The sequence below is a fragment of the Centropristis striata genome, chromosome 8 (genome assembly GCF_030273125.1).
Source record: "Centropristis striata isolate RG_2023a ecotype Rhode Island chromosome 8, C.striata_1.0, whole genome shotgun sequence".
Classification (NCBI taxonomy): domain Eukaryota; kingdom Metazoa; phylum Chordata; class Actinopteri; order Perciformes; family Serranidae; genus Centropristis; species Centropristis striata.
In genome coordinates, this window is record NC_081524.1 from 2,420,471 (window position 1) to 2,444,970 (window position 24,500).

At 35.1% G+C, this 24,500-nt stretch overlaps 1 protein-coding gene across 1 annotated transcript; it reads right to left on the bottom strand.

Moving 5' to 3' along the window:
* Nucleotides 1-9,641: 9,641 nt before the first annotated feature.
* ccne2 (cyclin E2) lies at nucleotides 9,642-22,596 on the bottom strand. Its single transcript, XM_059338267.1, has 12 exons — nucleotides 22,151-22,596; nucleotides 20,606-20,641; nucleotides 19,489-19,570; nucleotides 18,477-18,530; nucleotides 17,035-17,180; nucleotides 15,507-15,642; nucleotides 14,790-14,936; nucleotides 14,449-14,544; nucleotides 13,809-13,943; nucleotides 13,601-13,712; nucleotides 12,554-12,711; nucleotides 9,642-10,902 (listed from the first exon to the last, which is right to left on the bottom strand). The coding sequence occupies exons 2-12, from the start codon at nucleotides 20,617-20,619 to the stop codon at nucleotides 10,792-10,794; spliced, it is 1,191 nt and encodes a 396-aa protein (XP_059194250.1). The 5' UTR covers nucleotides 20,620-20,641; nucleotides 22,151-22,596; the 3' UTR covers nucleotides 9,642-10,791.
* Between the last annotated feature and the right edge of the window lie 1,904 nt (nucleotides 22,597-24,500).

Sequence of the window (24,500 nt, forward strand, 5' to 3'; positions counted from 1 at the left end):
GGGGCGCCACACACACACACAGAGTCAGTGCTGCGTTCACAGACAATCAGAGAAACCAAATAAACACAGAACGAGTTCTACAGATTGATGTTAAAACTCATATTTTGATGATGTTTTAAGATTTTATTTCATATTCAGTTAAAAGGAACACTTTGTTCTCAATTTAATCAATATTTGGATGGAAGACTTTTATAAATACAATCACTGAGCTTTATTGTGAAGGCCAGATTTACCCCGAAAATTGTATCTAATTTTTCTAAACACAAACTTTATTCATGTTTAGTATATTAGAGCTGCACGATTTAACGAAGGCGTCAAATTGAAACTATTTTGGAGTCGCACAATATCGTGATATGTCATTTTCATGTCATTTTGTCCACACTATTGCTGATTATTTATCAAAAAATCTTCAAAATTACTGACAAAATTACAAAATATGTAATAATGATGTAAAAATGATATGAAAAACGCACAAAATGAGCGAAATAAGCAAAAATAGACGTAAAAAGGTCAAAAAAGACATAAAAATTACTCAAAAATGAAAAAAATATCAATATTTTTTGAAAACATAAAAGAATTCGGTCAAAAATGTCATGATATTTAAATTAATATAGATTAAAATGATCCAGTTGAGACTTATTCTGCAAGGAAATTAAACTGCTCCATCTTTTAATACAATTTAAATGAATTGTGCAGCCCTTATATATATTTATATTTATATATGTGCACCATGTACATTCAGACACTGTCAGGCTCTTATTTTACTTTGAAAACCTGACTTCCTCTTTAATTTTTTAACTTTGAAAAGGGTCGATTTAACAGGAGGGTTAAGAGGGATTTCTGCTTGAAAAATTACCTATTTTTTAAGTTTTTTGTTACTTTTCTGTTGATTATTTGCCAAATAATTCGAAGAATTCTGCACAAAACAAGGACTTTAAATCCTGCAGCTCTTCCTGTTTGTGTTAAACAACAAATGTTGTTTGTGGCGTGAAATCAGCGACACTTTGAGGGCTGCAGGTTCATCCAGTGATCCGCTTTGTTTCTTCATGTAGAAACGAGGTCTGATCCAGTGGCCTGGACTTAAAGAAGCAACATCTTTATTTATTTTAGCTCCAGTGTGCCGGACTTATTTAATCTGTCTGCTGTTTGCGGGTCGCCGGCTTTTCTTCTGGAAAACGTGTCCTTTCAGAGTAAAAGTTGGCAGTTTTTTAATGTTTTCTGGAGGAACATTAACATCAAACTGTGGCAGAAATGTGAGAATTAAGATTCTGCTTCATTGAACACCAACAGAGTTCTTCTTTCAGGGCAGTTTATAATGTAGCATTTTAACCTTTTTCTGCACTCTGAACCCTAAACCAGACGGATAAAAACTCAGAGAACAAAACCTCCCGAGGACAAACTTTTCTTCCACTTCTTTCTTTCTTTGGAGGAACATGTTTCCAGCTTTTATTTTGTCTTTTCTACCTTCCTGTTGCACTAGAGGATGACTCAGAGTCTCAGACAGCACTGAGGACACAAAAAAAGCCTCGTGAGTTTAAACAGCCCGATCTCACAAAAACACGTGAAACGATCACGAAACGACGTCTTAACGCCTAAAATCCTGTGTGAAACTTTCACCAGAGAACGAGGTTCATGTCGCGTGAAAAACCAAAGTAAACAACATTTATGTAACTTCTGTAGCTCACAGTCACTAATGTGGCACAGTTTGTGAATTACGATTTTTTTTTACATAACTTACGTTTTAACGCAACTTACATTTTAACACAACTTTAGTTTTAATGCAATTTACGTTTTTTTGTAACTTACATTTACGTAACTTATATTTACGTAACTTACGTTCATGTAACTTATGCTGTTTACGTAACTTCTGTGGCTCACAATCTGTAAATTACGTTTTTTACATAATTTACGTTGTTTGTGTAATTTACGTTTTTTTAAATAACTTACGTGTTTGCGTCACTTGCGTGGATTGTGTAATTTACGTTGTTTACATAACTTCTGTGGCTCACAGTTTGTGAATTACGTTTTTATACATAACTTACAATTTTACGCAACTTACGTTTTTACGTAACTTACATTTACGTAACATATGTTTATGTAGCTTACACTGTTTACGTAACTTATGTTATTTACGTAACTTCTGTGGCTCACAATCTGTGAATTATGTTTTTTACATAACTTATGTTGTTAACATATGTTTATGTAACCTATGTAACCTGTTGTTTGCGTAACTTATTTTTTTCACGTAACTTAAATTGTTTGTGTAACATGTTTACATAACTTACGTTGTTCATGTTACTTTACGTTCTTTACGTAACTTGCATTGTTTGCTTAACTTACATTGTTCATGTTACTTTCATTTACGTAACTTAAGTTTATGTAACCTACGCTGTTTACGTAACTTATGTTATTTACGTGGTTCACGGTTTGAGAATTATGTTTTTTTAATGTAACTAACATTGTTACGTAACTTCATTTCACCCTCGTAACTATTACACAACATTTACGTACATTTATTTACTGTTTATAACATCGAACCAGGACGTTTTCTGCTCTAAACCCAGCTCATAAAGTGCTTTTGTCGCCTAAATTCACAGAAACTTCAGCTTTTTTTACGTACGTGTTTGTATTTTAGAACAATCTGCCATTTCACAAAAATTCTCCGTGAAAATTTGTGATCATTTCACATGATTTTTGTAGCTCAGGCTTCTCACCAGGTGAAACACGTTTGAACCCCTCAGTGTTTCCAGCATGTAAAATAAGATTTGATAGTTTTCAGATGACAGATTATTTTTATATTCCCTTGTAGAAAAAGTTCCCGTAGCGTGTTCACTGTCTGACTGTTTCTGTTGTTGCTGGTAAATTACAGTGAATTCTCTTTAAAATAAAAAAAAGATTAATTTACTCTCTTACTTTCTCAATAATCGGCCAATTTAAAAATTAAAATATATGAATTTGATTCATTTTTTATTATTATTCAGGACATTTTCTTCCCAATTGATCCCCCAATATAAAATAAAATGTATCTATTTATTTTTTTTTTTTTTTTACATTTGCCTCTCAGTTATTTTTTTAATTTTGGGAAAACATTTTTTTTTCAATTATCAGCTCTGAACACAATAAAAATTGACTTATTTCATTAAAAATAAATTAAAATAAATTTAGAAAATGAAATTAAAATCAGCAAGCTGGCCAATAATCATCCAGGCAGGATTAATTAATTATTATTATTATTTTTTTTTTTGTGCTGCTGCCGTTCGTCACAGTTATTTTTGGTAAAAACTCGAGTTTGGACGGTTGTGTGAGATTTTAGACGCAGTGAGGAAAAGTTTCTGTGATGCCAAAAATCCAAAATAATGTCCTGATGAAATAAATAAAGCTGTCAGAGTCACTCAGTCAGTTTTATTTCTCTTCTGGTTCCTGAATTTAAATAAATAAGAATAAAAAGAATAAGAAAATAAGAATTGTTGTCAAAGCTATGCATCCAAAAGGAAAAACACAGGTGTCTTTTTTAATGTGAAGCTCCAGATGTTAAACACACATCTGTCTATGTTTCTGTACATGTTTTATAGTTGTGTGTGTGTGTGTGTGTGTGTGTGTGTGTGTGTGTGTGTGTGTGTGGATCTGTATGATATAATGTACATATGAACGTTTTATAGCGACCCAACATGGAATATTCCTTTTGTATATGACTTTTAATAAAAATGAATTTTTCCCCAAAAAGCAGTTTGATCTGTTTGTTTTCTTTAATTTCTCTCAGATTGTTTTTCTGCATCACACTGAGACAGCTGAACGTTTTTAATTTAGAAAAAGTTATTATAATTATTAATATTATTAATATTAAGTATAACACATCCTGCAGCCTGTGAATGTTCCAACATTAATATATTATTATTATTATCATCATTATTATTATTATTATTAGTGTTAGTGTTATTGTTATTATTATAATTATTATTGTTATTATTATTATTATTATTATTACTCAGGCATTAATGTAAAAAGCAGGATTTTATTTTACTGTTGAAGTTCAGGTTGAGCTTATAAAAAGCTGAATTTACTTGATTTATTTTTTATTTTCAAGACATTTTCTTCTGAAGTATCAGCCCGGTATCAAATTAAAATATTTATTTATTTATTTATTTATTTATTTATTTATTTATTTATTTATTTATTTATTTATTTATTCATTTATTTATTCATAATTATGAGAAAGTTTTCTCTTTTAATTATCAGCACAGAACCACATTAAAATGTACTCATTTCATTTAAAAATTTACTAAAATGTGTTCCCACTTCTAGCCATGATTGAGCTGATTCTATAGAGCTGCAGCACTTTATGATTTATATAGATTTTATATATTGTAATGAAATATACAGTAAAATGTAACAAGAGCTCCTGAACACCCTGAAACGTCTCGTTGGGGTTCAGAGCGTTAAATCTTTGCTGAAATATTTATTAGGTCTGAAGCTTCATGTATTTCTATAATTCCTAGTTTGTAGAGTATTAATGATAATAGGTTTATGGTGCATAATGTACATTAATAGTTATTTAACTTGGAATGACTCATTCATAAGTTGAAGTTTCATATTTCTTCATGAGGCAACACTGCCCCCGTGTGGTCAACTGGGATATTACAGCAGGTTATATATTTACATCATGACTTTTATGACTTCGACATTTTTTAAGGTATTTTATACTTTTTTCAACTAATATTTTATTGATTAATTTTTTTGTGACAGACTATAACACTTTTTATTCACACACTAAAGCACTAAACTTTTTATGACATTTTGTGGCACTTCACTAACTTTCTTTGATTCTTTAAAAAAACTATTCTTAAAAAAAACTATATATATACATACATATATTGTGTCAGGAAAACAAAAAAAATGGCGTAGTATAATATAATACTATGACTTTTTATGCCATTTTATGTTTTTTGACATTATATTGACTATAGCCCACTATGACAGTCTTTAGTCCGATAATATTTTTTGACATGAATCTTTTTTATGACATTTAATGGCATAACTTTTTATAACAGTGACATTTTGTGACTTTTTCAGCCCTTATTACATTTTTTTGTCTATTTTGAAGCAGGTGCAGGATTTTGAGTTTAAAATGTAAAAAATAAACACTAATCTGTCTGTTTAATCTCCAGAATCATTCAGAGCTGCAGACTGAAGTTTCATTAACCCTTTATCAGGCAAAGAACTATATTTGGTAACTTCAGGTAATATTTCGAGAAAAAAGTTGCAAATTTATTAGATTAAAGTGGCAAATCTACAAGAAAAAAAGTCACAGATTTTAGAGATTTAAAGTGGCAAATCTGCGCGAAAAAAGTCGCAGATTTACGAGAAAAAAGCAACTTTTTTCTCATAGATTCACCACTTTAAATCTCATAAATCTACGCATTTCTTTCTAGATTTTCTAGATTTGCCACTTTAATCTTGTAAACTTTTTTCTCAAAATATTATATTCGGATGTTTTTTTGTTTTTTTTACAAATTCTAGCAGTCTGTAATATCCTCCAATATTCTCCAGGGTTGAAATTTGTAATTTGCAAGTATTTCAATGAGTGTCCTATTAAGGGTTAAAGTGGTGAATCTGGGGGAAAAAAGTTGCTTTTTTTCCACTTTTTTCTCGTAAATCTGCGACTTTTTTCACGCAGATTTGCCACTTTAAATCTCGTAAATCTGCGACTTTTTTTCTAGTAAATTTGCAACTTTTTTCTCGAAATATTACCTGAAGTTACTAAATATAGTTATTTGCCTGATAAAGGGTTAAACTTCATATTAGTGAGTCAGTGTTTGCTGGGAATATGACCTCTGACCCCTCCCCCCCCCCCCTCCCCCCACTCACATGCAGAGACAACATTGAGTTGACATGCAGCAGATTCACAGTTACAAGCTGAATAGATCATCATGCTCTGATGACGCTCCGTTTGTTTTAGACTGATACTTCTATGTCAGTGTGTGTGTGTGTGTGTGTGTGTGTGTGTGTGTGTGTGTGTTGGGGGTTGCAGCAGCTTGTGTCTGTTGTTCTTTATTGTCTTTGACCTGTATAACAGGGACGGTCCTCAGCAGGCGTCTTCAGGACCAACCAGACAGAGAAACTGTTATAACACAGTTATAATACACAGAAATCATAATCATGAGTTGAATTTCTCTGATAAATTATGTTTTAATTAATTTTTTAATTTGGAATTAAATGGAATTTATGTATGAACACTTTTTCAAGTTCCCACAAGATTCATAGATGTTGTAAAAATAATAATAATAACAAAAATATAGACATAATGTCAGCGAAAAAATGTAAAATGACAAAAAAGATGCAAAAATGACAAAATTACACGAAATGGCCAAAAAAAGATTTTTAAAAAATGACACAAAGTGACAAAAAAAGACTCTCCTGTCCTCTCCTCTCAGCTCTGTGTAAACAGCCTCTCCTGTCCTCTCCTCTCTGCTCTGTGTAAACAGATTCTGACACTAATATCAATAACATTTTAACACGTTTTAACAAGTTTTGGTCACTTTTTTATAACAGAAACTTTTCATAGCTGATGATATTCATATATATATGTGTGTGTGTGTGTGTGTGTGTGTGTGTGTTGAGGCTTTCCCAGGCCGGCACAATACACTCACTCCACGGGGGGGAGCATGTATATGAAGGGAGGCCTCTGGTCCCCACGATTATCCTATATATGACACACACACACACACACACACACACACACACACACACACACACACATAAAAAAGGTCAAATGGTGGCTGTGGCAAACGCTCCTCTGGTGGCATTCCTGAACGTGTGTGTGTGTGTGTGTGTGTGTGTGTGTTTGTGTGTGTTCTTGTTCTTCCTACATAGTGAGGACCAGAACACGTTTTTAACCAACATAGTGAGGACATTTTTGCAAAGTGAGGACATTTCGGCCGGTCCTCACTTTCTTTAAAGGCTTTTTTGATATTTCAGACTTTGTTTTAAGGGTTAAAGGTTACATGATAATGATAATTAACTGAAACTGTATTGTGTGGTTACAAAACTAACTAAAATTATAGTGAAGATGTCCTTCGTTTTCCTCTTTGTCAACTTTTTTTCACACATAATGAAGATGGATCAGACAAAGGAAATAAAGGCAAAATTTACTGTGACCTCTTTTAATCTCCCACCCAACAAATACCCCATTACAAAACACTACAACTAATAAATACTAAACTAAAACTAGCAAACTCACTCCAAAAACTCATTAAAACTAACTGAATTTGAAAACAAAAATTCACAACAAAATTAAAAATAAAACTAATGAAAAATCCAAAACTATTATAACCTTGCAAGGGAATTCACTGTTCCAATGAGGGTCCTCACAAAGATAGAAGTACAAGAATGTGTGTGTGTGTGTGTGTGTGTGTGTGTGTGTGTGTCTCATTAACACCAGAGTGTTTTTCTTCACGTGTGCTGATGAAGTGAAGCTTCAGACTGAAGTGACTCCATCAGGTCTGATTTTAACTCTTCAGCTTCTTTACTTGTGAACATATAATAATAATAACATGGAGATTTAACATAAAAACATGAAACAAATTATTTTTAAAACACTCATATCTCACAATATGGTGTTTTTCTGTCATTTTTGGACAAACTACTACTACTACATGTATCTACAGACTATAAAAAGACCATTTTGAGTATCGGGGCATTCAAAAAATGTCTGACTTTTTCACTAAAATGTCGACATGCTATCGTGTGACTTTTCTTTTTAAATTTCAAATTTTGGACATCTCAAGACACATGTGGTGGTAAAGTTTGTCCGAAAATGACAGAAAAACACCATATCATGAGTGTATAATTGTGCAATTTTTAACATTTTTCGGCATTTTAAAATTTGACCATTTTTGACAAAAATGTACATGCTATAGTATGATTTTTTTCTTTTTCTTCAATTTTTGGACATCTCATAATATGATGTTTTTCTGTTATTTCTGAAAAAGCCACTCTACTACATGTATCAACAGACTATAATAAGACCATTTTGAGAGTATCGTGGCTTTTAAAAATTTTATGACTTTTTCACGAAAAATTTCGACATGCAGCTGACTTTCTTTTTCTTTTTCATAATTCAGATTTTGAACATCTCATAATATGGTGTTTTTCTGTCATTTTTGAACAAATGATGGTCATTATTTCTGCAAAAGCCCCTCTACTACATGTATCAACAGACTATAATAAGACCATTTGACCATATGACTTTTTTTTTCAAATTTTTTGACATTCGGCTTTTCTGCATTTTCAGGTATTTTAAAATTCTTGCCATTTTTGACAAAATTCGACATGCTATCATATGATTTTTTCTCAAAATCTGGTGTTTTTCTGTCATTTTTGGACAAACTATATGACTACATGTATCTACAGAGTATAATTGGGCAATTTTGAGCATTTTTAGGCATTTCAAAATTTGACAATTTAGTATGACTTCTTTTTATTTTTTTTTTACAAATTTCAAAATTTGGACATCTTTTTCTTGAGGGGGTCATTTTTGGACATCCCATAATGTGATGTTTTTTGTTGCTTTTTACTGTTTTTGGACAAACTTTACTAACATGAGCATCAACAGAGTTGTTGTAATTGGGCCATTTTAAGCATTTTAAGCATTTTTCGGCATTTTGACCATTTGACCATTTTTGACAAATATCAACATGCTATAGTATGACTTTTTTTTTAAAATTTTGGACAACTCAAAATGAGTGGTTTCTCTGTCATTTTTGGTCCAACTATACTACTACATGTATCTACAGAGTATAGTTGGGCCATTTTTAGGTATTTTAAAATTTTAAAATTTTTGACAAAAATCGACATCGACTTTTTTCTTTTTCTTCAAATTTTGGACATCTCAAAATATGGTGTTTTTCTGTAATTTTTTAACAAACGATGCTACGAAGTATATCAACAAAGTATAATTGGGCCATTTCAAGCATTTTTAGACATTTTATAATTCGACCATTTTTGACAAAAGTCGACATGACTTTTTTTCATATTTCAAATTTTGGACATCTCATGATATGGTGTTTTTCTGTCATTTTCAGACAAACTTTACTACCACATGTGTCTTGAGTGTACAATTGTGCAATTTTTAACATTTTTAGGCATTTTAAAATTTTACCATTTTTGACAAATATCGACATGCTAAGACTTTTTGTTTGTCTTCAAATTTTGGGCATCTCATAATATGGTGTTTTACTGTCGTTTTTGGGAAAACTATACTACTACATGTATCTACAGACTATAATTGGGCCATTTTTAGTGTTTCTAAGCATTTTAAAATTTGACCACTTTTGACAAAAATCGACATGCTATAGTATGACTTTTTCCTCTTCCTTCAAATTTTGGACATCTCATAATATGATGTTTTTCTGTCATTTTCGGACAAACTATACTACGAGTATCTACAGAGTATAAATGGGCCATTTTTAGACATTTTAAAATTCAGCAAAAATCGACATACTATTTATTTAATTTGTCATCTATAATATGGTGTTGAAAGTATTTTTCCAGTTGTGTATTTATCATGAATAAACTCAAGTCAATGTAATAACTATAACACACTGTTCATGCAGATATAAAATAAAACAAAACACCAACCATGATCTTATTTCACTTCATTTATTTAAACCACTGTAATATAAAAAAATTACACATTTCTGAATTGCTCTATTTACAAAAACATACATTCTTTACCATCTACATACAGTCGACGTGGTGGTTTGTTTTGTTCCGTGGAGGTTTCAGCTTTACAGTCACAGGTTTGTTCAACAAGCTTCTGGCTCGCTGCAGCGTAAGTTCATAAGTTCATTTTAATAATATAAAAGGCACGAAGAAGAAGAAAGTTCAGGCTAGTGTACAACATGTCATCAGGAACTGGAATTCATCAACAAAGAGCTAAATCATAAATAGCTTTTGCCTTTGGCAGCGATCAAACAGCTCATTCATCACTGAAGATTGTTTTTTTTTTTTACATATAAACAGACACTTTTTACACACTAAAGGCTTATCAATAAATACAAGCACTTAAAAATGAAAAATAATTTGCACAATTCGTATGCAGATTTCCTTTGCAAGTCAAGTTTCCCAGGAATGTAACAAGCACGTGCAACCAGGTTGCAACGTTAATAATTAATTTTAAAAAAAGGGAATTATTGAGCCACGGGAACAGGCGTGGTGCGTTCAAGTACACCTGCAGGTTCCAGGATGTTACACAGCTAATAAAGTGTCCGACTGTTTTTATGGCTCAGAGCAAAAACAGATACACACACAGTACGATAACTAGCATGAATCTGCAAGTTTGCACACAATTTCAGGGGATTTTTGGGGAGAATAATTAATAATTTTAACTAAGCTAATTCAGAGTGGGATGAAATGTAGTAAAACAGTTCATGTTCCCTGAGAATCTGACTGAAGCTGCATCTGGAAGCATTTAAAGCCTCCGTTTGTCAAGAATAGCACCAGTAAAACTCCCAGATAATACCGCAAAAACTTCCGTTTCTTCTCAAACCTGACGGTTTATTTAAAAAACTAAAAGAACAACCAGACGTTTGCAGAGCGAAACTCCGACTAAAAGATCCCTGACGAGTTTAATAAAAACCAAATAAAACCAAAAAAATAGAAGCGACAGGAATCAGATGTAGTGTTTAAAATGAAAATAAAAACGTGCTACATGAAGTTTGTCTGTGTGTTAAAATGTCTTGGTGTCCGGTGGAGTCGCTGCGTTCTGATTGGAGGAGAGGTAGCGTGTCCTGCTCAGTGATTGGCTGGTTTCTCTGTGCTGCTGGGCGGAGTCAGGATGGCTCCCACGGCAACCGGCGACAGCTGGCAGTCGAGCGTTTCCAGCTGCTGGTCCTGAGATTTCCTCTGCAACAAAACAAATGCAAAGTGAGTTTTTAGTGACGATTAAACTGCAGCTTCTCAAGAACAACTGACCTATGGCTAAGCCCCGCCCCCAAACGTGATGAGCCAATCACAGTGTGCATAGCTAAACCAATACACTCTAACTAACTTCAATGCATTTTAATGGACATGGAAGCAGAGAATGTCAGTTTTCATTCGTTTTTATATGTTTTTTCTTGAGATTTTAAGTTTAAAATGATCAAACGGTGTTCATGGGGTACATATAACTCCAACACCTTTCCCAAGCCACATCTCAACCCAGATCAGCGTCTGCTCTGGATAAAGTTATGGTGGACCACAACACCAACTAAACGTGGTTTAAATTAAGGATGTCTACATCTGTTCTAAGGGAAGTCAACAACGCATTGGAGGCAACATGTTGTCACTCTGATAGAGAAGTTTAGATGTTACACTGCAAAAAAAAGAAAAGTTGGGTGAACTCAACAACAAACTTCGATAAAATTTTAAGTTGGACAATTAAACTAAATATTTTAAGTTTTGTTTTTGAGTTTGCTCAACTCTGCCTTCAGATTTTTGAACTTATAATTTCACATTGTAATAACTTTTAATCCTTACTTCTGCTAACTTCTGCAATGTGCTGAATTGGCACGATTGTAACGCTGCTGTGAAATGTCAGCTAATGTTGCGACCACAATTCTGAGTTAGCATTGATACGCTAATGGCTACTCTTGTAGCTGTAACAAGCAGCGCCGCTAGCATCAGTTAGCCGCTAGCATCAGTTAGCCGCTAGCATCAGTTAGCCGCTAGCTTTCGCTAATGACCAAATTTCACCACTTTCCCAACAAAGAAATAAGAGTTATCAGAACTATTGTCCCTTGTTGTGAACCCCAACTTAAAGATATAAGTAACAACAACTCACCAACTTGTTTTTGAGCAGACAACTGGCTTCCTTTGTTGTGCTAACTTACATTATTGCCCTAAATGTCAATAATTTATATTTCCAAGTTTACCAACTTAAATCACTGTTTTAGGCCAAAAAATACAAGTCGGCTTTTTTTGCAGTGTAGAGATGGTAAAGTTATCTGCAACATCTCTAACGTTAGCTTAACTTAACTAACGTTAAGTTAATGAAGCTAAGCTCCAAGTTATCTGTAAATAACCGAGATAACAAATGTTAGCAATGTTGTGCTGAATGATTGATGTAAATACTAATATAATACAATACATAGTTATGGCCCTTTGGTGACTTTGAGATGATATATAATCTGTCTCCAAAAATGATCAACTGCCTCCTGTGAGATGTCTCCTACTGTGATGGTTGCCATAGCGCCTGTCACCCAATGTTGACTGTTTGTCAGAGTGAGTGGAGGGGGCGGGGCTTAGCCATAGGTTATTGCACGCCGGTGTTGGTCCTTATCAATCACATTGAAGTAAAACAAATCCAATGAATGATACAGCGAGCCAATGAATGGTTAGTTTTAGTTGGTCTCTCTCAAAGGCACAGAGTTGTTCTCATTGGTCAGATAGCTCCGCCCCCCCAGCCCCTGACATAACAGTTTGTCTTTGCAATCGGCCACCCGCCAGGAACCGTCTTTGGTTGAAAAGCCCTTTTTGATAAAGTCTAAATAAAGTGCATGTATCTGTGGTGTCTCACCAGCAGCTCCAGGTAGGCCACGTGAGTCTGGATGTTGTGTCGGGCGTCAGCTTTCACTTTGGAGAAGTTCTTGAGTTGAGGTGTTGGTTGAGATCGTAACGTGTCCATGAAGGGATTCATCCACCGGACGCAGGGCGCCACGCCGTCCCACGTCAGACCTGAGGGACACAATCAGGTTAGGACCGGGAGGTAAAGAAAACATTTCACCTCCAACAATAATTTTAAAAAGATAAGTTAAAATATGATGAGGATGAAGCCTGTTAACCCTCTGAATCAAAAATACAGTTTATGGTAGAAAGAAGTTGTAAAAACGGGCATGATCATTTAAATTTGAACTTTCCGACGGTCCTTGAATGTATCAAAAGGTTACGAAAGTTTCCGTTACAAAAAACTGACCAGACGAAGCTTAAAATCACTTTTAATGAGACATGTAGAATAAAGCTTTTATAACTAGATCCTGTTAAAATCTGATATGTGACAAATATTCACTGAAAATTGTTTACACAGATCAGAGAGGAGAGGACAGGAGTGTCATTGTTTTTTTTTTTATTGAGATTTTACATCTTTTTTGGGTTATTTTGTGTCGTTACTTTTTTAAAGTGTGTGTTTTCTTTGTCATCTTTACGTCTTATTGGTAATTTTCTATATTTATTGTTCATTTTCGTAGTTTTCTTTAGGTCATTTTATGTTGTTCTGTGCTCATTTTGTGTCTCTTTGGTAATTTTTGTAGCCTTTATTGGTCATTTGGTAATGGTATAGTTTATTTTTTGGTCATTTTACATCTTTTTTTGGGGTCATTTTCTGAATTTAATGGTATTTTTAAATTTTTTGGGTCATTTTTGTAGCATTTGGTCATTTTGCAGTGGATAACAAGGCCACAGTGAGTAAAAAAAAAAAATCATCCTGTAGCCGCTTGTTTAGGTTCAGAGGGTTAAAAGTAGAAAAACCTAAATTCTTTTTATCATATGGGTTGATTTAAAGCAGTTTATTGCTCCATTAGCTTCAGCTGTAATAACCTACAGACAGCAGGAGGGAAAATAAACGTACCTGAGACTTTATGGACGACATCAAACGAGGAGAAGTGGCAGAAAGCTGCTGCAGCCAGAACGCTGTAGCTGTAGTCCAACGAGTGGATGTCCAGCATGCACAGGTCCAGCAGCTGCAACACACACACACAGACAGGGGTCAAAGGTCAGCATGAGGCGGGCTTTAACAGCAACATGAGGTTAGTGCAGGTGGTGCAGCGGTGTTGTACCTGTGTGATCTGGATGTAGGTCTCCTGGGAGAACTGAGGCACCAGGAAGTTTTCTCCTTCTGTCTGAGCTTCAACCTGAGAATAAAGCTTCAGCCAGGAGATCGGCGTCTCGGGACACAGGCTCCAGTTCAACGCCTGCAGGGACAACAACGAGACAACACGTCAGCACACACACAATATTGCCACACAAAATATTGCGATACTATGTTGCATCGTTTGTTTCTCCCCCACCTCTGTGTATTGGTTGTATCGATTCATGACCGACAAGTATCGATATTTAATGTTCCGACCGCATCAGTATTTGACTTTTTTTTTCCTTTATCTGGAGGCTGTAGTGGGCTCACTTTTATGAATATAGTGGAGATCCTGGTATCATATGAAACTACAAGATCTAAAGGAATCTATAGGCACCATGTGCATCAGGATATCGTGAAAAAGACACAATGGGTATTTTGTGAGAATTTTTTTTGTCAAAAAACCCTAAAATAACACAAGAAAAAAGGACTAAAAATTACACGAAATGACCAAAAAGACGTGAAATTATGTGAGTCAGGATATCGTGACGTTGTAGAAATAACGTTGCAAAGTTAGTCTTTTTTATGTTTCATTCAGAAACATTGTGTGTGTGTTTGAGCCGTACCTTGAGGATGTGCAGCTCTGTGCGCTGGATGTCCCAAACATCACAGGCTCCGTCCGTCACGTAGGCGAAGTCTAAGATCTTTGGAGGGTAGATTTCCTGCAGAGGAGAGAAAACAACGTTAGTCAACACAAGAACCAGAAAACTAACGGGGCAGCTGGAGCTCAACCTTCTAGATGATGGAGCTTTTACTTCATTTCTTAGTTTTATTTCTTCACTGGGGTAAAAAACTGCAGATGCATCAGTCATTTTACCGCGGACAGTTTTTTTGCACCTTTTTTAAACCTTTTGCACATTTATTTTAGTTGTAAAATTGTGTGTGAGGAAGAGGAGGAGGAGCTGACCTCTATCTTGGAGGCGATGAAGAGCGCTGTGATCCCGATGAGCTGCAGGTAATCCTTGTTGACGTTCTCCTGAGTCAGCATGAAGCGGTCGAAGAAATCCTGAGCGAGGTAGGCGGTCTGCCGGTGGAGCGAGTACACCTCACACACCTACACACACACACACACAGTTAGCAACCAGCTGATCACTTCACAATGTATGCATTTTTTTGGGTCATTTTGCAGTAAAATACAAAAATAACACCATGTAACAACTTGTCATTTAATTCAAAATTACTTTATCCACAAGGGGAAATTCAGTAATGCAGTCTTTTGCCGATTGTGTGTCTTTAAGTTTGTTATTTGGGGGTTTTTTAAATATTTTTTCAGTCATTTATGTATTTTTTTAGTCATTATGTGGGGTAGAGCAGAGGTTGCAAAAATGAAATTACTTAAATATGTACGCATATATTTGTAACACTTGATCACTTGGAATTTTTGCAAAATAAAATGATCAAATCAAGTGCTCTAGGGTAATTTGTCGTCTATAGAACTGGTGTTCTGCACAACAGACATTTGAACAGAGTTGATTAAGAGATTCCCTTATTAGTCCAATAAAGAGGAGATTCTCCACCTCTGCATTTAACACATTTGGACTTCTATATTGTTATTAAAACGCTGTGAAGCTGCTCTGGGTTCAGAGGGTTAAATATGTGCAGCTGATCTAGTTTGGGTCCTCACCTCGAAGAGCCAGTCCAGCAGGATGGCCCTCATCTTGGGCTGCAGCTTGGGGTGTCTCTGCAGGTAACTCTTGTCGTGGACGTACTTCAGCTCCTTGTTCAGCATTTTGATCCACACGTCGTCTGAGCTCGCCCAACTGGAGGAGACAGAGAGAGAGAGAAGCTGTAAAAACAGGCTTTATCGTTGAAATTTGACCTTTCCGATGGTCCTTGAATGTATCAAACGGTTACGGATGTTTCCATTAGAAAAAGTGACCAAAACGAAGCTTAAAATCACTTTATATGAATCTAGGTCCTGTTAAAAACATTTGTGACAAATATTCACTGAAAATCTGTTTACACAGACCCGAGAGGAGAGGACAGGAGAGGCTTGAAACAGAGAATATGTAGAATATGTGTATATGAAAACTTTTGTCATTTTGTGTCATATTAAGTAGTTTTTTTACGGTAATTGTGGGTTTTTATTGTCATTTTACAGCTTTTTTCGGTCATTTTGTGTCGTTATTTGGTAACCGTGAGTTACTGTGGGTAATTTTCTGTATTTATTGGTAATTTTATCTCTTTTTTTTTTTTTTTTTTTTTAGTAATTGTGGGTTTTTAATTGTCATTTTACATCTTTTCTTGAATTATTGGGCACTGTACGTAGTTATTTGCTCATTTTATGTCGTTATTTGGAAATTTTTTGTCTTTTAAAGTAGTTTTTTGGTCATTTTATTTTGTTATGTGGTAATTTTGTGTCTCTTTGGTCATTTTTGTAGCTTTTATTGGTAATTTTAAATATGTTTTTTGGTAATTTGCAGTGAAATACAAGGCCACAGTGAGTAAAAAAAAAACATCTTGAAAAGGCTTGTTGAGGTTCAGAGGGTTAAAAGGAGAAGAAACCTCAAATTTTTTTTATCGTCCTGGTTTATTTAAAACTTACTCAGCAGTCTGGATTTTGTCTCTTGATGTGGTTTGAAAAGGCGGAAATGTATCAAGTTGTTGATCAAAACATAACAAGACTTGAAGCTACTTCTAGTTCCTCTTTCTGGTTTTACTTTCACTTTAAATAGTATATTTTTCTGCTCTAGCATGTTTAACTTTTGCACCAAACACCAAAGCAGATTAACAAAACGTGAAAACCTATCAGGTAGTGAAGCTGATTAAGTTAAAATGATATTGAAACTTTGATAAAAGACTGAAACTGTCTCAGTTCACAGCTCATTTTCAACGTGTCGACTAAAGAAGAAAGCTCTGTGAACGAGGCTTTAAATGGAGCGTCGGGCGGAGACACTCAGTGTGTGTGTGTCTGTCTTCATATAGTTGTGAGGACCAACCCATGGCAGAATACCAACATTGTGAGGACATTTTTTCCAGTCCTCACAAAGAAAATGCTAGGATAGCCTCTAAAGGCCTTAATTAATCATCTGTATGAATTTCAGGGACGGTCCTAACAGAGATGGTAAACCCTGAAATGTGTGTGTTGGGCTAGGGGAAGTGGTGGTCCTCACAACTACACAAAGACATGTGTGTGTGTGTGTGTGTGTTACCTGAGGCGGGGGATGGGCGAGGCCTTGATGAAGACGTTCTTGAAGATGAACTGCTGCTTGAAGCTGGACGGGTCTGCAGGCTGCAGCTCTTTGTGAGGCGTCTCGATGAGGACGCAGGGGCTCGCTCCGTCCTCAGACCAACACTTCTACACACACAAACACACCATGCACCACAATCAGCAAGAGTTTGGTTTCATTTTAACTAGAAATATTTAGTTTACATGCAGTTGTGGAGATTAAATAACAATTTATGGTGAAAATTTAAACTTTTGATGGTAAGATATGAGCTTAAATTTCAATATTTGACTGGAAAAAGACTCAATTCTCTAAAAAAAGTGTCAAATTTGTCTCTCAAAATTCAGAAAAATGCTTATTTACAGTATACTTCAAGCATCATTTTTCTTATTTATTTATCATTACAATTTACATATTTTTCTCTTCATTTTGTATCTTTTTTGCCGATGTTACGTCTTGGTGATATTGCATTGTTGTTTTTTAGACACTTGTGGGCACTTGGAGAAGTGTTTATATATAAATTCTGATTTATTACAATTTAAAAAAAAAAAAAATTTCTCAGAGAAATTCAACTTGCATTTCTTTGTTTCTGATTTCTGTCATTCTAACCGTGTGATTCTGCACAAAGAGCTGCAGGACTTAGAGATTTATAGAGATTTTATTTATTGCAGCTAAATACAAGGACAGAAGAGAATGTAAAAAAAAAAAAAACACCCTAAAACATCTCATTGGTGTTCAGAGGGTTACATGAGTTTCTTGCTGCTGTAAACTTAAGTCAGGTGAGCTGGTGACACCTAGTGGTGAAAAGACGGAACTGCACCTACACCTTTAACCTGACTAACTGCTCTATATCAAGGTAAATATAACATAATTATTTAATGTTTGGTGCTTTGTTTAATGTGTGGGTATAATATGGAGCCAAAAAGCATAAAATAAACAAAGATATCTACAAATATGAGGTGATTTTATACTTTGAGTGGTCAAATTCAAGCATTTTTCAAGGACTTTCCAGGTCCATTTTCAAGCTTTTCCAGGACCTTACAGCAGTTGTAAGTTGCATGTTTTAGATGAGTATCTAGAAGAAGAATTTCAAGCACTTTATCCAAAATCCAACCACTTTTCAAACCTTGAAAATACAACATTAAAATTCAAGCATTTTCAAGGATTTCAAGCATCCGTATGAACTGTTGATATGAATAAATGGATGCTTTCAGTTTGGGAAACTACAGCTGGAGGAATAAGGTCGGAAAGGTTTTACTGACAGTTACATGGTGAAAATAATGCACATTAATAATAAAATGAGGAGTTTCTAACAGGGCTAACGGGCTGCACTAGAAGGGAGGAGACACTGATAACACACACACACACACACACCTAAACTCTTATCAGTCACAAACACACAATTGGTGACACGGAGACACACTAACCTGGATCTCATAGTTCTGTTTCTTGGCAGCAGGTTGGAGCTTTTTCTTGGAGGGCTGAAGATTTAAAAATAAAGAGGAGAGTCAGTAACAAATAATCTATTAAAGAGCTTCACATCTACAGCTGCATCTCAATACATTAGAATATGATAGAAACGTTTATTTATGGCAGTAATCCAATTCAAAAAGTGGAAATAAGATTTACTTTTTTTTGTAATTGTGTGTTTTATAGTAATTGTGTGTATCAATCAGTCATTTTGTGCCTTTTTTAAAGTAATTTAGTGGTATTTTTTTATTAAATGTGTATTTTTTTGGTAATTTTTTTATTTTTTTGGGTCATTTTGTGTCCTTTTTTTGTCATTTTGTGTCTTATTTTAGTAATTTTGTGTATTTTTTTGGTCATATTGACACTGCCTCCAGCGGTCCCCAGGTTTGAGACCCCGGATATAGATCCAATACAAACAGAATTAAACATTTCATGTCTTAATTTATTTAATTTAAGTGGTTGTGTGATCATTCTGTGCATCTTTGGTCATTTTTGTAGCTTTAATAGGCCATTTTACATATTTTTGGGTCATTTAGCAGTGACATAAAAGGCCTGAAAAGGCTTGTTGGGGTTCAGAGGGTTAAAAGTAGAAGAAACCCCAATTCTTTTTCAGGTCTTCTATTTTTTTAAGACTCAGCTGTCTGGATTTTATCTCTTGATGTTGTTTGAAAAGGCAGAAATGTATCAGGTTGTTGACCAAAATATAACAAGAGCTGTAATAATAATAATAATTTCTAATTATAATGATGATGGTTTACATTTAATGAAGACCTAGAATTCAGTGTTTAAAAAATGTAATATTACAAAAGACAAATATTAAAAAGTATGTTTAACATGGAAATGTTGGCCTCAATACTTGGTTGGGGCTGTTTGACTTGAACTACTGGAAATTGACTTTATCATATTTTAAAATATTGAGATGCAGCTGTATATAAAATACTGTGGAAATAAAAACATAAGTATTAATACCTCTGATTTCCTTCTCTTCAGAGGGACTCTGGCGGTGGGCTCCAGTGTGTTTGAATCTCTCGCCTGCAGAGTGATGCGACCGCTGAGACAAAAAACAAAGAACGAGTTCAGACACGAAATGAGGAAAACAGTCGAGTCAAACCGGACCCGCAGGAGTCAAGACGGACTGTTTTATTCACCACTTTATCTAGTCTGGGTCTTTTTTTTTTAGTAATTTTGTGTCTTTTTTGCTCATTTTGTGTCTTTTTTAGTCTTTCAGTCCAACATAAAATGTGATTTTGAATCCATTTTTTACTTTCACAACACTATCATGCTCAATAAAGATTTTTAAATGTTGCAAATAGAAGATATAAGAGGGTTCCATCCAGTTCTATCATTTTATACTAAATCTATTTGTATATACAGTCTGACTTCTGATATCATTATTTAACAGTCGTGTCTGTTGATGTTCTAAAGTTCCTCTAATCCTACAAGTGTCAGGTCACAGTTAAAGGGTTTTAACACGACTGAATATTATAAAAATTTAGTGAAATCATTTAGTTTAGTTAGTGATCAAAGGTTATTATTCCAAGTATGATCTCATTTTTACATGTACAGTCATAGAAAAAATAATTAGATCACCTTTGTTTTGCATTTGTTTGGACAAATGTAATCATAACTACAAAAATAGCTCATAAGAGTTTAATTTAAGTGCTGATATCTGGACATTTAACATGGTTTTATAGATAATAACCAAAATCATTGTCAAGCAAACCATGGAAAATGTCTAGATATCAGCTTTTTACATTTTTTTTTTTTACAATTCAGTTGCAGATATTCGTGATGTGAATCTGAATTATGACTATATTTGCAACTTAATTCAAGGTTCATAGCCCAATATATCTACATTGTCTATTCTAGATATCTTAAGTCATTATGATGTTTCAGATATCTCAAACTGGAGTTATGTGAAGAAATACGCAACTTAAACTGAATAATTCAACATTAAGTCACCACACACATGAATGGCAAAGGGAACTCTAGTCAACATTAATAATGATGTTATAGATATCTTGAATAAAAATGCAGTTATTATGTGTTAATTCCAGATAGTCCAACTGTAGTTAAAGCTGCTTACCTGCGTCTGGACATTATGACTGGATTTATGGCTCCGCTACAGAGGGGAAAAAGAGAATATATGAGATTTAAATGCACATATAAAGGCACATGGAATAAGCATGTAATAGATGTATTTAATCAAATTATCCCAGATCTCCTGGACTCATTTCATAATGTCTGAGGGTCCTGAGGCCATGTTGGGGAGCCAATAATCACCATGTTGAGGTCACTGCTGAGCTGCTCCTATGAGGCTTTATAAGCTTGTAACAGGCCAGGACCAAGAAAAACGACTTCAATATTAATATAAAGAGTCTAACTGGCTCCTGGAAAGTCCTGGAGGAGAAACATAAGGTCCTGGAGACCTCAGGGGCCCAACATGCTGCAGGACACATTTTACAGGTTGAACCTGGTGTCAGCTAGCTTCTAGAACAGCTTAGCTGCAGGAAATGGAGGCAAAAAGGCTCCAAAAACATCAATGTGGACTCAGGAGCCTGAAGCCCCACATGTGAGGATCATGATGAGCATAATAACATATTAAAAACAGGTTAATCAGAGACTATAATGAGGTAATAAAGAGCCAGACTAGCCAGCAGAGCTCTGTGAAGCTAGTGTGGTGAAAGGGAGGGGGGCTGCCATCTCCCTCGATTTCAAACAAAAAAAGCTCAAAAATGCTGCAATCGAACCAAACTTTAACACCTGCAGCCACTAAACAAACATCTCAGGCGACAGTGTGGCAAGTTTAATGCTCAAAAACGCGTTTAAAAGCACTTTATTTCAGAGTTGAAACTCAAAGACGCGCCAATTTCCGAAGCTCAAAAGCGGGAGGATTTGAGCCCAGCCTCCGCTTGAAGCTGCTCCAAGTCCTGAAGGGGGGAACCAGCCAAAATGACCCCCAAATACCAACCAGATCGGCTCTAAACTAATCTCAGCTACTAGAATAAACTCTCAACAAGCACATTATATCAACACAAACCTTTAAAAAAGTCCACTAAGCGCCATTAAAGTCGCCCACAACGAGGCTAGGTTGTGCTGGGGGGAGCTACAGTAATTAGCAAACTTAGCCGGGTGACTGCTAACTAGGTCAACAATAACCAGCCAGCTCAGATATGACGAATTACTGCTGAAAGCTGCTTTTACATGCAGACATCTTAACATTTGCTTTATATGGGACGACAGGCATCAGAAAGACAGATCTGATCTAAAAATGACCATTTTTTAAAGCAGTCTCTGTGTTTGTACAACTAAACAACACTTAAAACCTACATTTATCTCTAAACTCCTCTGGAGAAACATGCAATAGTTAAACAAGTCATGCTAGCTGAAAGTAGCACAGGATATATCTTTAAATATAACTCCAGAGCTGAGACGTGGTTGCAGTTTCCCTCCTTGTCCTGATTTAAAAGTCGCCAAGCACCAAACTACACCGAAAAAAGTACAAATTTAAGGTAGAAACTCTTCATGTGAGCTCTAAAGTGACATCAGAGGTAATAAAATGTTAATAAAGTAGATAAATGAGGTTAAATGTGCCCTCCGGCTCGGGTCTCGGGGTTTTCGGGGGTCTTACCTCCTCGGTGGTCAGTGAATGAATGCATCAGCTGTGGCGCCGGCGCCAATCCTTATATCCGCCTGCCGCGCCGCACTGCGCATGCGCGTTCCCGGTTCACAGAAACGCGCTAAATGTTCAAACCTCGGCGCAGATTCTAACACGCGAACATCCCCGAAGTGTCAAAAACCGTTAAACGCCGGTTTGTTTACTCCTCGCGGCTCTTTTAGAAGCGTTTAAACGCCGCTAATCGTTGTTTTTACCGAGTTTCTCCGGAGCCTCCGTTGGTTTCTCACGGACAGCGCGCCGCGGGAAGGTTTTTGTGAAGTTTAACGGCTTTCCGGTCGTTCCGGTTAAAGTCTACCGGCTCCGTGGGAGCTCCGTTGTCACGTTTTAACGGAAACTTGCGGCGATATTCGCACTTTGAGGAGTTATTCAGCTTCTTTTTCGCGGCACAGAACAAGCTTCCGCGTGACAGCCCCGCCCCCGGAAGCGTGGTCTACGTGACGTCAGGCCAATGAGAGAGCGAGCAGCTGTGAGCGCGTGCTCCCGCTGCAGAATGTAAACAGAGAGACCACGTGGTGCTGCTGTCAAACAGCTGATGGAGGAACACTGATCTGACATGTGGCTGTTTATATGTTATTAACTGGGACTTTGTTGCCATTTCTATGGGAAATGTAATTTGTGATACTTGTAATATTTTATACTACATTTATACTACTATATATATATATATATATATATATATATATATATATATATATATATATATATATATGTATATATATATATATATATATATATGTATATATAAATATGTATATACATATGAAATATAAATATACATATGTATATGTATGTATATATGTATAATATATTATATATATATTATACATATGTGTGTGTGTGTGTGTGTGTGTATATATATATATACATATATATAATATTTGTTAGTATGCATTTGAGAGGTAACAATTACTCGATTAATCAAACAATAATATTACTATTATTACTATTAAATTAATCTTCAACTATTTTGATAATCCAATAATTGGTTTGAGCAGTTTTTTTCACGACAATAAGTCCAAATTCTCTGATTTCAGCTTCTTCAATGTGAATATTTCTGGTTTCTTTGTTCCTTTAGGACAATAAACTGAATATCTCTTTGGTTTGTGGACAAAACAAGAGATTTGAGGACGTCATCTTGTGGTTTGGGAAACACTGATTGATATTTTTATACATTTTATTGACCAAACAACTAATCGATTAATCGTTTAAATAATCGACAGATTAATCGATAATGAAAATAATCGGTAGTTGCAGCCCTGATGCATTTCTTAGTAATTCTGCACAGCATGTATTCATAAGCTCAGTGTAAACTCATACTTAGGTATGTGTGTATTTTGAGGAACAGACTTTGTGTCTACTGTACATTTGTGTAAGATATTGATATGCTGAACACGCACTGACCACTTCATTCACCTATGACACTCTGACCATATTAGCTGTGGTCAGTCTGACCTGTTTGACTACACCTGACATATATATGTTTCATCTGTATGACACGTTGACTATTTACACTACTGGTCAAAAGTTTTAGAACACACCAACTTTTCCAGAATTTAATTGAAAATGATGCAGTTTAATGTCTCAGTGTACTCTGAAATTAATGCACATTTGCAACATTTAAAATTCTTTATTGAGCATGATAGTGTTTTGGAAGTAAAAAAAAAAGATTCAAAATCACATTTTATATTGGACTAAAGGACTAAAAAAAAAAACACAAAATGACCAAATAAAGACACAAAATGACTTACAAAGACATGAAAAGAATTCAAAAATGGACAAAGTAGCCCAAGACTCCATAGAGTTAAGTTGTTAACCCATTTCTTGTTCCCTGAAAAAGGCCTACTTGTATAATTCTGAAATGTACATTATTTTTCAGTTTTGGTTAAGCTTACCTTTTTTTATTTACCTCTGGCAGTTCACCACTTACCTTTGGACCCTTTCAAGCTGTTCATTTGACTTGAACTGCTTGAATTTCAATAAAAAACTGGAAAAATTGGGGTGTTCTAAAACTTTTGACCGGTAGTGTACGTACAATGTTCAGCAACCTGCAATGTTACAAAATAGCTGGCACTGTGCCATGGCAACCATATATAAGTGTACAGTCTTTGTCACAATTGATTTTTCTTCTGTCAGCATGGCAGAGATGAGTCTGACATCAGATGGAATAAATGTGCATTAAACAAACACTTCTCCACTTGTTCTCTTCCTCCATCAAACCACAAAATGCATTATCAATACTAAATAAAGGTTTAAAAAAAAGTACCTCGAAATTGTTCTCATTACAATTAACTGTAACTGTAAC